This window comes from Erithacus rubecula (genome assembly GCF_903797595.1).
Source record: "Erithacus rubecula genome assembly, chromosome: 11".
Classification (NCBI taxonomy): domain Eukaryota; kingdom Metazoa; phylum Chordata; class Aves; order Passeriformes; family Muscicapidae; genus Erithacus; species Erithacus rubecula.
Window position 1 is genome coordinate 22354571 of NC_136663.1, and position 14985 is coordinate 22369555.

The window sequence follows — 14985 nt, forward strand, 5'->3', positions numbered from 1 at the left end:
CAGAATGAACAAAACACAGCTGGCAGTGGAGAAAGCATCTGGTGCAAGAATGCCTTGTGGTAACCAAGAAAATGATAGCCTGAATTTTTTATTTTTATTTCTATGGTTTCAGCTTTTAAAATAACACTACTTTAACTTTGAGCAGTCTTTAACTTTGGGAACCTTAACTGCATCTGAATTGTCTAATTCGTGTAATTCCCCAGTGATTTTACTTTCTGTCATTGTTCCATCATTAGAATTTCTGCCTTGAACTACTCCACTGCTGGGACCATATGTTTACCTTGTGTGAGCACTTAGGCAGATGGCAGTGAGCTATCTTCACATTTATGCTTTCAGCAAGGTGGAATGGAATTTCACCCCTGCAGGTTCTCAGGTTCCATAACTTGTCCCTTTTAAATTACAAATGTATTCATAGAGTTTGACAAAACTCTGTTTTGAATGACTAATGCAAAACACATAGCAGTCTAATCTGGAAGTTTCATACTCAATAGATAATTTCAGAGGGCAACCTGCAAGCAGTCTCAGCAGAAATTATTTAGCCATGCTGCTTGCATGCAGGAACAGCTGACTTGTAAACTCACACATTAAGGCATGAGCTGGGCACTGTTGGACTTAGTAAGTAAAGCTAAAAGGAGTGCTGATTATTTCTAGATTGCCAGTGTCTTCTTCTTCCCTCCACCATCATCTGCAGTTTTTGAAGTCATTCCTTTGGTGTTTTAGAGAATAATTTCAAAAGCTGAAAAGGCACCTAGCCTGCATGGTGGGAGCTGAACTCCTTACCATCATCTGTATATTCTGTCCTCTGGATTTTAAGTAATTTGTGAAGGTACTTTGGTCTAGTTGAACACAGGGAAAATCACAGAGATAAAGCATCAAGCACAGTTTCCCATCAAAGGTTGTGTCAGCTCATTAACATGAATTATGATCCAGTAAATGAGAGAAAAATTCAGAACTTCCTTGTCTGGCATCATGTCTTCTAATGGCATCACTGGGAAGTTTAATTAAGAAACAGGAATAAAATCCCAGTGTGGTAACTCCTTCCTTTGTCCAGTAAATTGTTGCCATATTCAGTTCATTAGGGGAAAATAACTGTTGAAGATTCCATGCCTTTCTCTGGTTTGTTTACAGTCCTTCCAACCATTTCCTGTTTCTGCTGTTATTCTCTGCTTCTCTACCCTGTTTTCATGCATTACCAACAGAAATGCTCTGAATTAATTTAATGAACCATCATCTCACCTATGGGGGTAAAGTGTTTTATGTACAGATGATTTAGGAAGTGATTTTTTTCCTTATTTTTAAAGTCTGTAGCAAGTCACTTCACTTTCTTTAAAGTATCTTCACACATCATTATTTTTAAGTCCTTTGCTCAGCAGAGCAGACTGCTTTCGTTTCTGCAAATCTTCTTCATATCTCTGCAGCTGAGACCAAAATCCTGCATTTGGTTCTGCTACGGGTCTGGCAGCTTTCACAACCTAGAGAACAGGAGAGACACGGTAGAAGCAAGGTATCCTGCACTTGTGGGAGTCATGCAAATGAGTTTTGAACTTAAAATGTTGAGAAGATTTGCTTTGGTTTTGATTTGGCTACAGAGTGACAAACAGCTATTTTGGTGAGCTGACTTCACTGGCTAATGGGCCGGGTTCCAGAACGGGCTCATGGGCAAGACATGAGAGCTGCTGATTTGCTGGAAATGGGAAAATCTATCACCAAGTGCAGTGACACTGCTCGTGTTTAAAATGATAGTGAAACGTGGTTCACTCTATGCACACCTCAGTCTAAATTAAGCAAATTTGCTATCTAGAATGACACACCTGACAAATGGGTGAGGATTAAAAACCCATCGAGCACAAGTAGTTTGTACTGGGTTGTCTTCCTATAAAGCTGGTAGCAGTACAGCTGTGGCTGAGAGCTGCGGGTGCCTGGGCATTCAGCAGGCCTGGCAGCACGTCCGTGTGCTGTGTGGAGCTGCCACAGCAGCAAACCCTGCACAAGTTCCTGCACCCACTCACCTCGTGTCTCTGCCTTCACTTACCGGGACGGTGAGAACGATAAAATGTTCACTAAGCAACCAGCTCTGCATGTCTGCTGCCTGTGCTTAAGGCCTATTTGTATTCATGTTCATCCTAGAAACCCCACACTGAAAACTTATTAGTCTAAGCTGGGCATGAAAAAACTAACAGGGAACCGTTTATTCAAATGTGGAATCTCTGTAACTGGTGACGGGCAGGTGAAAGCACCAAACTAACTCTACAAGAAATCCTCATTTCTCATAAGAAGCAAGCAGACAGGAGTCTGCTGCAGGCAGGTTACCTGGAAGGCGTCCTTGAGCGGGAGGTGCCGGTGCCTCATGAGGTAGGCGGTGCAGATGGCGGCCGAGCGGCTGCGGCCGTTCTTGCAGTACACCAGGCAGCGGCCGCCGGCGCGCAGCGCCCGCTCGATGGCGGCCGCGCTGGGCTCCAGGTGCGGGTACAGATCCTCGGCCGGGTCATCCAACACGGCCACGCGGATGCCGCGGACGCTCCGCAGCGCGGGGAACGGCTGCTGCCGGGTGACATTCACGCAGAAGGTGACCCCCTCCCGCGCCAGCAGCTCCTCGTCGCACGCTGCCCGGGCCGTGCCCAGCAGCAGCGAGCCCGTCACCCGGCAGAGCTGCGGCATCGGCGCCCCGAGCCCGCGGCTCCCCGCGCCGCCCGCAGCCCCGCGCCCCGCCGCGTTCATCCGCTCCGAACGGCTCCGGGCGGGTCCTAGCGCCGCCTGCATCCCCGGAGCTGCGCTTGGAAAGCTGAGAGCGCTTCCAGAGCCCGGGGATTCACCCTGGCTGCCCCCAGCGCGGCTGCCAGCCCGCTGCCTTCTGCACGGGAATGCTGCTGCTGCGGGCGGTGCTGCTGGTGCAGGGATTCACAGCTGAAGCTGTGTCAGGGCAGCTTTAGGTTGGATATTAGAAAAAGATTCTTCACCCAGAGAGTTGTTGGGCACTGGAACAGGCTTCCCAGGGCAGTGGGCACAGCACCAAGCCTGGGAGAGTCCAAGAAGTGTTTGAACAGTGCTCTTGGGCACATGGTGTGACTCTTGGGGATGTTCTGTGCAGGGCCAGGAGCTGAGCTCCATCATCCTTCTGGCCCTTCCAACTCAGCATTGGAACGTCATTGCACTCATCAATTGTGATTCTGTGATCGATCTGATCTTCTCCAGAGCACCTCGGTGCTCCTTTCAAGAACAAAAGCATCTTTTGAGTGCCCAGAAAATTATTTACTAGGCTGGTCAGATAGCATAGTGCTAATCTTTCTGGACTTCAGTAGAACTGCTGGTGTGCTGCCAGGGTAGAGAGAATCTTACACCAGAGAGTGCTGACATGCTTTGAACTGCACAGGATGGGTGGGGAAGGTCACATTGGCCAGTGCTGGGCAGGGGCTGCAGGGCTGGTCCCAGGTTCCAGCTGCTTCCTGGAGGCTGAGCTGCTTCAGCCCTTTGCTTTCAGGCAAAACAGGAGCATTTGAATGATACTTGCTGCTGACATAAAAATAAACCTGACCTGTTGCAGCAGCAGAGCACAGAGTGCTGGTGTGAAATGCAGTGCCATCCATTAAGGAATTAGAAGTGAGGTACAAGGATGAACTTTTATTTGACCATGGAGGAAGGAGAGATGTTGGCTCTGGGGCCAAGGCTCTCTCACATGAGCTCAAAGGCATGGTGTCCCCTCCTGTTAACCAGCACATGCCTCAGCTCCCACATGTAAGATTATTCATCTGTTCCTTGCTCCCCATGCTTGGGACATGTGGCTCAGGGCCCCAGGAGGAAAGGTTCAGGCTGGGATCCTGCAGCTGGAAAGGGAAAGCTCAATGGCAGACCCTTGATGCTGCCCAACCCAGCAGCTTGGGACAGGAGGGCTCCTGGATTCCTCCACAGCCCCTCTTTCCAGGGATTTTGGACCTTCCCTGGCAGTAGCTCTTGCCCAGCTTTCCATGGCACACCCCTTATTCCCAAGGATTTCAAGGAACCTTCCTGCAATCACTGCCACTGTGGGACAGGCACACTCAGTTCCCCACACTGTGGAGAAGAGCCAGCTGCTGCCCTGCCTTCCTCTGACAGAGGCTCATCCTCCTCCTGCCCACTCCTAGTGGGCTTTCCTGGGCCCCTGCAGAGACTCCCTGGGTGGTGCTTTGTGGGCACACTCCAGCTCATGCCAAAACCATGATCTTTGTTTGCATGGCATCCCACTTGCTGTGCCACAAACCCTCCACTGCTCTGGGTGGATGGCAGCAGCCCATCAGATTGCTCTGGGATTTGCCAGACAAGCCTGGTGTGAGTTACTGGTTTGCCAGCTCCTGCAGCTCATCCCAGCACTGGTCCAGGTGTGGCCTGGGTGAAACCATCTCAGGGCACCATCCTTGTCACTTCAGCACAGCAAACACCACTGGGGCTGCCCTGAGCTCTCTCTCTCAGGCTGTGGGTGTTTACCCTGCCTGCAGCTGATTTAAGGATGGTCATTCCTGCCAGAAGGGTGGTCCCTTCCCAGCAGCCTGCCCTGCACCGTGTCCCTGTGCAGAGGAGGAGTTGGGAACAGCTGTCACTACACAGAGTAAAGTTAAACACAAGTGCCATCTTCTGGCAGTGAAGTGGTTGCTGCCTCTGTAAGAATACAGTCCAGCTGCAGGTAAGAGCCTCACCCCTCGTTAGAAAGGGTCTGATGCCTCGCTCCAGATTCTGCTGGGTTATTTTTGGTCGTGGTGGCACTGCCAGCTGGGTATGGTGCCAACAGCCCCAGTGACAATGGCTGTCTCCTGTTCTCCTGCCATGCACCTGCAAAGTGCCTGGCCCCACTGTCTTGGTGAGCTCCCAGTCTGTACTGGAGCCCCTGAAGCCTTCCATGCCCGGGGAAGCTGAGATGTGTGGCTGCAGGGCAGTGGGAGCCGAGCTTGTTCCACACCCTACACCTCCTGCAAGCTCTTAGCAGTGCATTTGCAAACATGCAGTGTTCAGTGACATTATGAACTGCAGAAATGTTTTCAGACACCTTTAGTAAACACCAAGCCAAAAGAGGCTGTTATTTCAGATCATAAATAGACAGCAAGGAGGCAAAGCAGGTGTCTGGTGTGCACAGAACTTCTCCAAGGAGAACTGTATTTTTTCACTTGTCTCTATTTATATAAATACGTGCACATGGTGCAAATAGCTGTAGCTGCAGAAGAGGAACCTAAATAAACACCTACTCACTCAAGGGTATCAGTCAGTTTATTAAATTTAGGTGATATTTTCTTCCAGGCAGAAAGATACACTTTTAGTAGTTTTCAGTTACCAAGTCTCTCTTAGACATGAGCAGCTTTCAACACATCACCTTGACAACTGCATTCACCCAGTTCTGGAAGGGACAGAGCTGGAGCACAAATCTTTCTGCTGCACCAGTTCAGTCTCAAGCCCTTGCTGGAGATCAAACATCCCCTGGCTGTTTTGCTTGCTGTGAGCCCATCCAACAGCTGCACTGGGGCAAAGCCATGGTCTGTAATTACCACACTGTAATGACCAAGGACACTTCTGATTTTTTATATTGTTATGCCATGACTTTCTGTGCCTTTAGATGACAAAGAGACAAGTTAGGATCCTGCTTGGATGAGTCAAGCCAGGCTCATCTTGTTCCCACAAACACACATCCATAGAACCCAGGAGCTGCTCCCCTGAACAGGAGTACAGGAATGCAGGCAAATCCCTACTGCCAACACTGCCATCAGCCCATTACACACTTCCCACATGAAATGAATGGTCTCATTCCTCAGGGCTCCTGACCTGGCCTTTATCTGTGCCTTAACAAGGGAAAAAGAAAGAAAATGCCAGCTTAAATGGAGAAGAAATAATTGCCCTGTAAATACAGATTTGTCTCCAGCCTTTTTATTTATACAAGGATTCAAAGAACATATTTCAACTTTAGATAAACAGTGCAAGAGAGTTACAAGTACCTTGGTAACAGAAAGAAATAGATAACTGTCCAGCTATGCTGATAAGTGAAATAATTCTTACTCCTGCAGATAGAAATGCATCTGTTTAAAGCAAAGGTGGACTTTAGATATTCTGCTATACCTTAGCTCCTACCAAGCCCACTGGAAAACAACAGGCAGCTTGTCATTTGTAAATGAGAAGTAGCTGTGCTCTCAAAGCCTTTTGAGACCCTCACCATTGTTTCAAACATACATGTTATGGCACAAAGAGCAGGCTGGAAGACAGAGACACCTGGAAATCCACCATTTATGGTTCTGCCCTTCCCAGGGATGGGGTCTTTGTAAATATTTTCTTTCCTACACCACTGCCCTCTCCTGTCAAGTATGAGACCTTTCCACACCAGAACACGATGGATCACCACCTTGAAAACATTGAAGCAGATGTTTCTCCCCAGCCAGCCCAGCTCCTCAGAGATGCCCAGAGCAGCCAGCAGCCATGGGGAGGTGTGTCACAGTGTTTTCCAGCAGGAGCAGCCCAGGAAATGTCATCCATCAGCACTGAATGGCCCCAGGTTCTGCACCAGCCCAACCACAGGCTCGGGACTTGTCTGGACCTGGGTTGATTTCAGCTTGTTCAGCCACACCAGTGGCTGTTTAGTCAGCAGTAATTGCAGTTTGCTTTAGTTTAGAGTTGATATCCTGGGGGCTCTCAGCCATCTCAGCTCCTGGGGAAGGTGGCACAGCCAAACACAACCCAGGCCATCCAATGGCAGCAGCTGGGGAAACAACTCCAGGGCAAGAGAGACAGAACACCTGAGTAACCAGGGGCCAGCAACAAGCAGCAGGGTAGGCTGACCATGACCAGATATAAAAACCAACCCCAGCAGGGCTGAGAAGTGTCACCAGCACCATGGAGCATCAGTGGGTGCAGAGCCCCTGCCCTGCCTCACCCCAGGCTGCTGCCCTGCTCCCCCTGGCCTCCCTCTGCAAGGGGCCAGGAGCATGGGGAAGTGGGAGGCAGCAGGAAGGGTTACCCTGCATAACAGATTTTACTGTTTCTTTAAGGTTTTGCCTTATTAATTTGCAATATCAGTTTTTTGGGTTTTTTTCTTGTAACAGAACCACTAGCTTGGGCTATTAAATTGTTAAAATATTAACTGGATAATCAGTAAATTCCTGGCTTCACATTTAAGATGTGAAGGGGCCCATAAGAAGCTTTTGAGGATAACAGGCAGACAGCAAAAACTAATTGCTCAGAAATGGAAGTGACTTTCAAGCTCCCACTCTGCAAAGCAAAACATTGACCTCAGCATCCATGTGTTAAAACCCCAACCCAACTGTGTTTTGAAGAGAGTATAATGTTTTAATTCTTCCTCCCTCCCTCCCTCCCTCCCTCCCCCCTGCTCTTTTTTTTTCCCCTTTGGATGTGAAACTTCTGCAGGATTGGTTGTGGGGATTGTTGTAACTGAAAATTAAATATGTATTTGCCATTCTGATATATCAAAAAAATGAACAAGAAAAGCTGGAAGTCTTTATAGCAGTAAAAAATGTGAATTTACTATATGTCTAGGAGTAAATAAACCAAGACAAAACCACATTGATCCTCTCCAGGCTCTGATGGGTGGCACTGTCTGCCCTCCAGCCATTGCCAGCACCCCAGTGTTCATTTCTGACCCCTGACCAGATCAGGTATGATTTTGCTTTATGAGAAGGGGAGGCCAAGGCAGAAAGGATGCACAGTCAGTGACATTAGTCACTGTCACCTGGAGAGAGAGGCTGGTCAAAGCTGGCCTGAAATCTCTGCCAAACATCAGTGCCTCAGGCCCCAGGGAGGGCAGGAAAGGAACTGGCTTTCAGCATTACCTTGCTCATGTCCTCATCTTTCCTTAAATTGCACACTTTAGAAAATGCTAATGTTAAAAATGGGGTTTTTTTCCCCCTTTCTCAGAAACCAGCCACACCCCCAACCCCATAATGTTTGCTCAGCCCAAAGGCAAATCTCCTCTGGCAAGAGAGAGAAGAAATGCTCCAATGCTGTGAAAAGCAAGAGACAGACCCAGCTCTGCCCTCCCTCTCACCCCAGTACAAACCCATGAAGCTCAACCCCAGCCTGTGTGTGCTCCTGGCCCAAGCAGTCACAGTGGCTGTGCTGGATCCAACACCTGCTACACCTGTGGCTCCAGCCCATGCTGCTCACCAGGCACAGGAGCCTCTGGAAGCCCCAGACACACACAGCTCCAATAAGCACAGACACTCCTACAGCTACATGAGGACATTTAGAACTTCACTCACCACCCCCAGACTCAAAACCTGGCACAGAGCCCCCTCCCCCACCAAGCAATCTGGGGTTAGGACAGCTGCCCACATCACCCAGAGGCTGGTGAGTGGTGGGGTGGGGCAGCAAAGGCTGAGCCTGGCCCTCCCCTGAGCCAAAACAGAGCTGAAGGTGGTGCCTGACCTGCAGGGGTTCGGGAAGGTGTATTGGATGATGGGGAAGGAACAAAGTGGGAATCCATTAAAAACCTGCAATGCAACTGGAACAAACACAAAAGGTAAAAAGAAATCCCAAGCAAAATGTGTCTTGTCCTCACATTCCCCTGGTGGGTGCTGCCTTGAGCCAGTGCTTTGGGTAGGGGCCAGTGCCCACGGTGATCCCCACCAGCCCCCTCTGCCCTAAGGCAGCTGCTTGAAGGGGCACAACCAAAGCTCCAGTAATTAAAACATCCCTGGTCTCTCATATTACCAAGAAAAAAAAAAAAATTGATTCCTGTCTATGGCTGGGGCCAGAGAAGGAGGAGACAGCACAACAGTCTGTCAGACAGAGAATCCCATGGTGAATATTTGCATCTCTCTGGTACCTACAATGGTACTGCACTGCAGGTACAAATTGGACCATCGTTACTTGGGTAAAAAATGGCTTTCCAACTAGCATGCAAAGAAAAAGTACCCCAAAGCCCAACCCCCAACACTCATTCCCAGTCACTTAGATGTAGGAAACCTACATTTCAAATTGTCGTCAGCTACGAGCTCTAGTCCAGAAACCCACTTGTGACCTTTCCAAAGGAAAAGGGAGTCCTGCATTTCTGGGTCCAACAGCCGCTGCCAAACTCTGTCAGCTCAACCCACCAAAGCTGCTCCTGCTCCTAGGCAGGCCCTGGGAGTGCAGGGCCATGTGCCCAGCTGGGAAGCACAGGGAGGATCCCAGAGCCCTGGGTGCAGCCCTGGCCGTGCGAGGGTCCCGCTGGCTCCGTGCTCACGGCTGTGATGGCTCCAGGAACAAGGGCAGGGCTTTGCATATTCCACTGCCTGGAGGGCTGGTCACAGCTCCCCTGCAGCCCTCTGCTCTCAGCCCCGAGAGCCAGGCTGTGGCAGTAACAAAAGTAAAACAGTGAGGTATGGAAAGAAGGACCCAGCACTGGGGAAAGACCGAGAAAGAAGAAAACAGCTTGAGCACTGCCAGAAATAGCAAACAACTGAAACCTTCTGAAAACCTTTTTTTCTCCTCCCTTTTCTTGCTTTTTTTTTTCCTTTTTTTTTTTGCCAAGGTGAATTAAATATGTCCTTTGGTTGGTTGGTTGGTTGGTTGGTTGGTTTGGCAAAGTGAAGCCTCAGCCGCAGTCTGTTCCCTGGCTGTGCCGGCGAGTTACCGCCACAAGTGCAGCGCGGCCAGCAGGAGGAGGAGGAGGAGGAGGGAGGCAGAAGGCAAAGATCTGCTGCTGGCCCCACTGACACCGTGTCCAGACTGCTTGGGAATGGCATGTGTTTCTGGCTGCCTGGTGCTGGGGCTCTTGGAAAGTCTTTTGCCACAGACGTCATCAGGACAGCTGTCCCCGCTCCCGGAGCCGCTCACGTCGTCACCTGCGCAGAGACACACGAGGGTGAGCTCACACTGCCTTCCTCAGGGAACCTTCCTTCTCCTCGGGGAACCTTCCTTCTCCTTGGGGAACCTTCCTTTTCCTTAGGGAACCTTCCTTTTCCTTAGGGAACCTTCCCTTTTCCTCAGGGAACCTTCCTTTTCCTCAGGGAACCTTCCTTTTCCTTAGGGAACCTTCCTTTTCCTCAGGGAACCTTCCTTTTCCTTAGGGAACCTTCCTTTTCCTTATGGAAACCTTCCTTTTCCTTAGAGAAACCCTTCCTTTTCCTCATGGAAACCCTTGCTTTTCCTTATGGAAACCCTTCATTTTCCTTAGGGAAACTCTTGCTTTTCCTTATGGAAACGCTTCCTTTTCCTTATGGTTGCCAAGGCCTTCCCCTCACTGCAGCCCTGGGGGGATCTGGCCCCCAACCCTACCCTGGCCACCCCCTCCTCTCCATATCCCTCAAAGCTCATCCCTGACCTGCTGGCTTTAATCACCTGTTGCTGCAGCAGCTGGAAACTGTGGAGCAGCCAGGAGCAATGGCCCTGTCAGCAAGGCTGGGGCTGGAGACATCCCTGCAGGTTTCAGCAGGGCACTGGGAGCAGCACAGTCTCCAGCCACCCCACGAGTTTGCTGCACTCAAGCAGCCCCAAGCCAAAAGCCAGGTGCCAAACCCCTCCCTGCCCCCAGGGCTCAGCAGCAGTTCCTGCAGGCACCCTGTGCAGCTGCAGGACTGCCTGTCCCCCTCTCCCCTCTCCCTTTCCCACTCACTGGTGTCCTGGAAGTCCACGTCGTTGCCCATGTTGGCGTTGCCCAGGCGGTTGGTCATGATCTTCAGCTGCATGATCTGCTGCCGGATGGTCATGTCTGGCTTGGTGATGTCCACCTCCACCTCTGGGTTGTTGATCTGGTTGGCCAAGCCATCCCCCATCACTTCAGGCAGGTAACTGGGAAGGAAGAGAGAAGGTTTAGGTGTTTCCCTTCCAGCTCAGCTCAGCTCTCCCTACAGACAGCAGGGGTAATCCAGGCTGTGTGATCCCCAGAGGCTGCAGCCAGTGCCACTGGCCTGTGGAACTGCCTCTGTAGCTGTGTGTGCTGGGAGACTGGCACTGAATGGCCCCAGCCCAATTAGACCAGACAGGCTCCCAGGGAACCTTAATCAGCTGGGACCTGTCAACCAGGGCTGCACTGCAGTGCCCTGGTCCTGCTCCTGCACATATGGCAACAATGTGAAATATGGAAGAACTGAAGGTGGTCACTTCAGGCTGGCAAAGTGAAGCCCAAGAAGTCTGCAGAGAGAAGAGGAGGAAGGTGCATGTCCAGCAGCTGCCAATGTCCCCTCAGCCATCCTTTAACCTTGGCTGGGGTAGGAGCTGTTTCTGTAGCTGTTTGATGTCACCCAGGTGCCCCTCCCAGAGGGAACAGCATTTCAGAGCAGGTATGGATAGAGGGATGTGCATGCAGTTCTCTGCAGCAGCTCTGGAGCTTGTGTGATAAATCCAGCCCTGCTGCCTTCTGAGTGTATGCAGAATTGCAAAACTGTTTCCTTAGCAGAAAACTACACAGTTATTTCATGGTGAGTGCATTTCAGAGCTTAACCCTCAACACACAGGAAAATGGCACCAGGCTTGACATTCCCAGGAATGAGGTTTTCCAGAAATGCAGCATTTCTGTGGACAGGCACAGACTGCTCACTCTGAGCAAGTGGGGTTGGCTGTGATGATGTGTAAATGCCTTTTCAAACCCATCCTCTCAGCCCAGATTGGTGCTCCTGGCACTGTGACCCAATCCATACCTGCCCTTCGTCATCCCATTCCAACATTTGTCATCTGATGCTGAGCTGGACATCATTTTTTTGCTGCACAGGCTGCTGGGCAGGGTGATCCAGTATGTCTTGAGAGCTGTCAGATTCCCTTTGGCATCTAAAACCTGTAAGCAAAGGGGATGCTCAGGGCCACGAGAGCTCTGGGGTGCCCCAGGGTGGAGGAAAGTGCAAGGATTCTGCCTGTTTTTTATTTTACCATCATAAAATCTGTTTTTATGCAAAGAAGGATGTGTCATCAACCTACCCCTAAAGACCAATCATCAACCCAAGTGCCCAAGGTTAAAGGTTACATGCCAAGGACTGTTCAAGTACCACAAGACCAACCAGGAGAAAACCACCAGACTAGGAGCCTCTTCAGCTAAGTCTGGCACCAAATGCCTGGGAAATTGGTTATCAGGAACATAAACCCAACCCTTGGAGAGGCAAGAAGACCATGTCTGCCTGGGCTACACCAGCACTTGATGATCTGATCTTCCGCAGAGGTGCAGCTGAGCAGCCCCAGAGCAGTGTGAGCAGCATCAGCTCCACACACAAACCCACCAGCATCTCCAGTGCTTGTGCAGAGGACTTGGCTTCCAATGTCACCTTCCCTCTTCTCTTCTTGTCCTCACTACTGGAGCCTTTTGTGCTGATTTTGGGATTTCCACAGCCCTGGAATACCTGAAAAACAAACCAAACTCTCTATCCCATGTTTTGATGCTACTCCTTTAATTATTTAACACTTCACAGCCATGGGTTTTTTCCTTCTTAAGCATGTTTATCCTTCCTATTGCCAAGATTCTCAGAGATTCTGGCTTAGTTTCTAGTGCCAGATGTGTTTTCAGCACATTGTAACTGGTTTTGGTTACCACTATCAAGCAAAATATTCAGTAGTAACACATGTTTTTGGATGAGCTGCCAATATTGATATTAAATTATTTATAGCAATTTTATCTGTTCTTCTTATGGCTAGAAAATAAAATGCTGGGAAGAACAAGATGGGAACTGCTGACACTCATTACATCAGTGGTGTGGGTTTCAGGACTACAGAGCATGGGAGCTTCACTGATGGACAGCAGACTGATGTGGGACTATCCCCATGACTCCTGCAATCAACATCCACACTTGGGAAATCAATGTGCCTCCAACCAGGGCACTGCAGGGACAGCAGGTGTGCCACAGTCTGTCAGATTGGATGTTTCAGGGGCAAATGAGGCAGCAGAACTGATTTATCTGTTATCTTCAGGTACCTCCTAATCACCTGTCCATGTGGGCTTTGTAGCCAGAGGGCAGCAGAAGCACTTGGAAGGTACAAATCCTCAGACCTGGCCTCTAGGATGAGGGGAAGGGTGTCCTGGAAACAGCTTCTCCCATCTCTGCATCACCAGTCCAGGCAGCTGCAGGTCACCAGGGCTGTGTGGCTGAGCCTCACAGGTGGCAGGAGAGCTCAGAGGGCCAGGCTGGACACAGCTCCAGAGGTCAGGAGGGACATTGCACTGCCAGTTTGAGGCACAATATGCCAGCCTTTCCAAAGGAAGCACTGATTTGAAAAGAGGGCTCCCAGCTTGTTGTGGCTGCCAGGGTGCTGTCAGAAGCCATTGATAAATGTGACTTTGGCTGCTGTCCCCTTTCAGCAGAGCAGTCAGACAGACTGTGCTGACACAGCTCGTGCCACCTGCTGAATGCACTGCCCCAGCACTCTGACAGCAGCCCTAGCCTAGCCCAGTCCCCTGTCTGTGTGTCTGAGGGACATTCAGGCTCCAAAGGTCCCTCCTGGGGTGCCCTGTCCTGCTGACCAGCTGCATCTGATGACTCCAGCTCAGCACCAAGCCAGTTTGTTTGTTCATCAGCCTCGTTTGCTCTCTGCAAAAAACCCACCCTGAAAACTGCATGTGGAGCATTTTCTGCTTGGTTCTACCCAAACAAAACCTTGCTTTCACTGCTGTATCTTGCTGCCTATTGCTGCTGCTGGCAGATGGCCTCTTCCCAGGAGATAAAAGTCTGGGAGGTGTCCAGGACAGGGGCAGCTCCAGCACAGTGTGGTACCAAGGTGAACCTCTTGCCACTCTAAATGCTTCAGGAGAGAAATGCAAACTAGTGCTGGAGAAAACACAACTCCAGCAGAGTGAGGGGTCAATAGTCTCCTGAATAGTGAGAGCAAACAGGCCTCTGCAGGCTCTGGTAGCTCCTGCTCCCTGAAATCCATGAGAGACACAGGGAGAAGGGGAATGTGAGGAAGCAGGGAGAGTGAACACAAGGCTTAGTACCACAAGTGCTTCTCTACAGTTTTAGCCAGACCCCAGCACAGCCTGTGGCTGGGGGTGGCACTGGGGCCAAGGGCCACTCCTGGCTGCTCTCACAAGAAGGCATTCCACGTGGAGGAGCACATTCCCTGCAGGTGGCTCAGGTGCAGCTGCAGGGAGAGCAGCAGATTGAGCTCTGGGTGCTGAGCTGAACCTGCCACAGAGCAGTGGCACAAAGGCTGTGAAGTGTAAAAAGGGCAAGGGGACCTGTGGCACCAGGTGAGCAGGCACTGAGAGAACTGGGTGAGGCTTCTGCATGCTTGGACTGTGAGGGGATAACCCAGGACTTTGCTGTCCTCAGAGGCACCAGCTCAAGTTTTTTTTTGTGTTACTGTGCTATGAATAGATTGTAAGGAGAGATCTGAGAGTGCCATGGGAAATATGGATGGAGCCAGTGAGGAGACCTGGTCTGGCTGTGTGAGTGGACTGTGCAGGAATCAAACAGGGACCCAGGGGTTGTGACCTGCCACCCTTAGGGGCTGCAGTGACAGCCTCTGATGGTGGCAGTGTGGCTGCCAGAGTGCCTCCTGACTGCTCAGATTGGGAGGTTACCTTTACAGCAGTGCCCCTGGCCTGGCCATGTCCTTGGCTCTGAGATGCCAGGACTGGCCTGGGACAGTCCTGAACTCAGCTGACAACAACATCCTTCATCTGATGGCTGTGCCATGCTCAAAACCAGAGCTCAGAGCTCTGCAGCTCCTCCCTCTGCTACCTGTGCCACCAGCAGTGCTCCATTCACCTGGTCACCAGGTCATACTGAGCAGCCCATCAAATCACCAGTTAGACTATTTAGCCCCTTTCAAATCACCAGATTCACTGTATTCCCCTTGGAAACACCTTTCTTTGCAGATGAGGCTATGTTTTCCCACACCATGGATTTGCTTTTATGTGGAAAGCCTCAGTCTCACCTAATGAGGGAAGAAAGAACATTGCTTTTCATGTCAGAAAAGAAACCTAACCCAGCACTTGGATGCACACTGCTGTTGGTGCTTTGATGTGTGCCAGTGAATTCCTGTTTGCCAAGCAATACTTCTGGCCCTTCCCTTATCCAAAACTCAGTTAGGACCTGTCCCACTTCTTTCATGTGCATT

At 50.5% G+C, this 14985-nt stretch overlaps 2 protein-coding genes across 2 annotated transcripts in view; both read right to left on the reverse strand.

The window, feature by feature from the left end:
* Positions 1-75: 75 nt before the first annotated feature.
* DUSP28 (dual specificity phosphatase 28) lies at positions 76-2732 on the reverse strand. Its single transcript, XM_079315091.1, has 2 exons — positions 2311-2732; positions 76-1472 (listed from the first exon to the last, which is right to left on the reverse strand). Exons 1-2 carry the CDS (start codon positions 2716-2718, stop codon positions 1338-1340), a joined length of 543 nt encoding a protein of 180 aa, XP_079171217.1. The 5' UTR covers positions 2719-2732; the 3' UTR covers positions 76-1337.
* A 6705-nt stretch (positions 2733-9437) lies between these two features.
* Positions 9438-14985, reverse strand: part of GPC1 (glypican 1) — a 177725-nt gene continuing 172177 nt past the window's right edge. Inside the window, exons 6-9 of the mRNA XM_079315554.1 lie at positions 12153-12272; positions 11583-11716; positions 10559-10734; positions 9438-9788 (exon numbers count right to left, since the gene is read on the reverse strand). Of these exons, the coding sequence (XP_079171680.1) occupies positions 9574-9788; positions 10559-10734; positions 11583-11716; positions 12153-12272 (645 nt within the window). The 3' untranslated portion in view covers positions 9438-9573. The remainder of the gene's footprint in view (positions 9789-10558; positions 10735-11582; positions 11717-12152; positions 12273-14985) is intronic.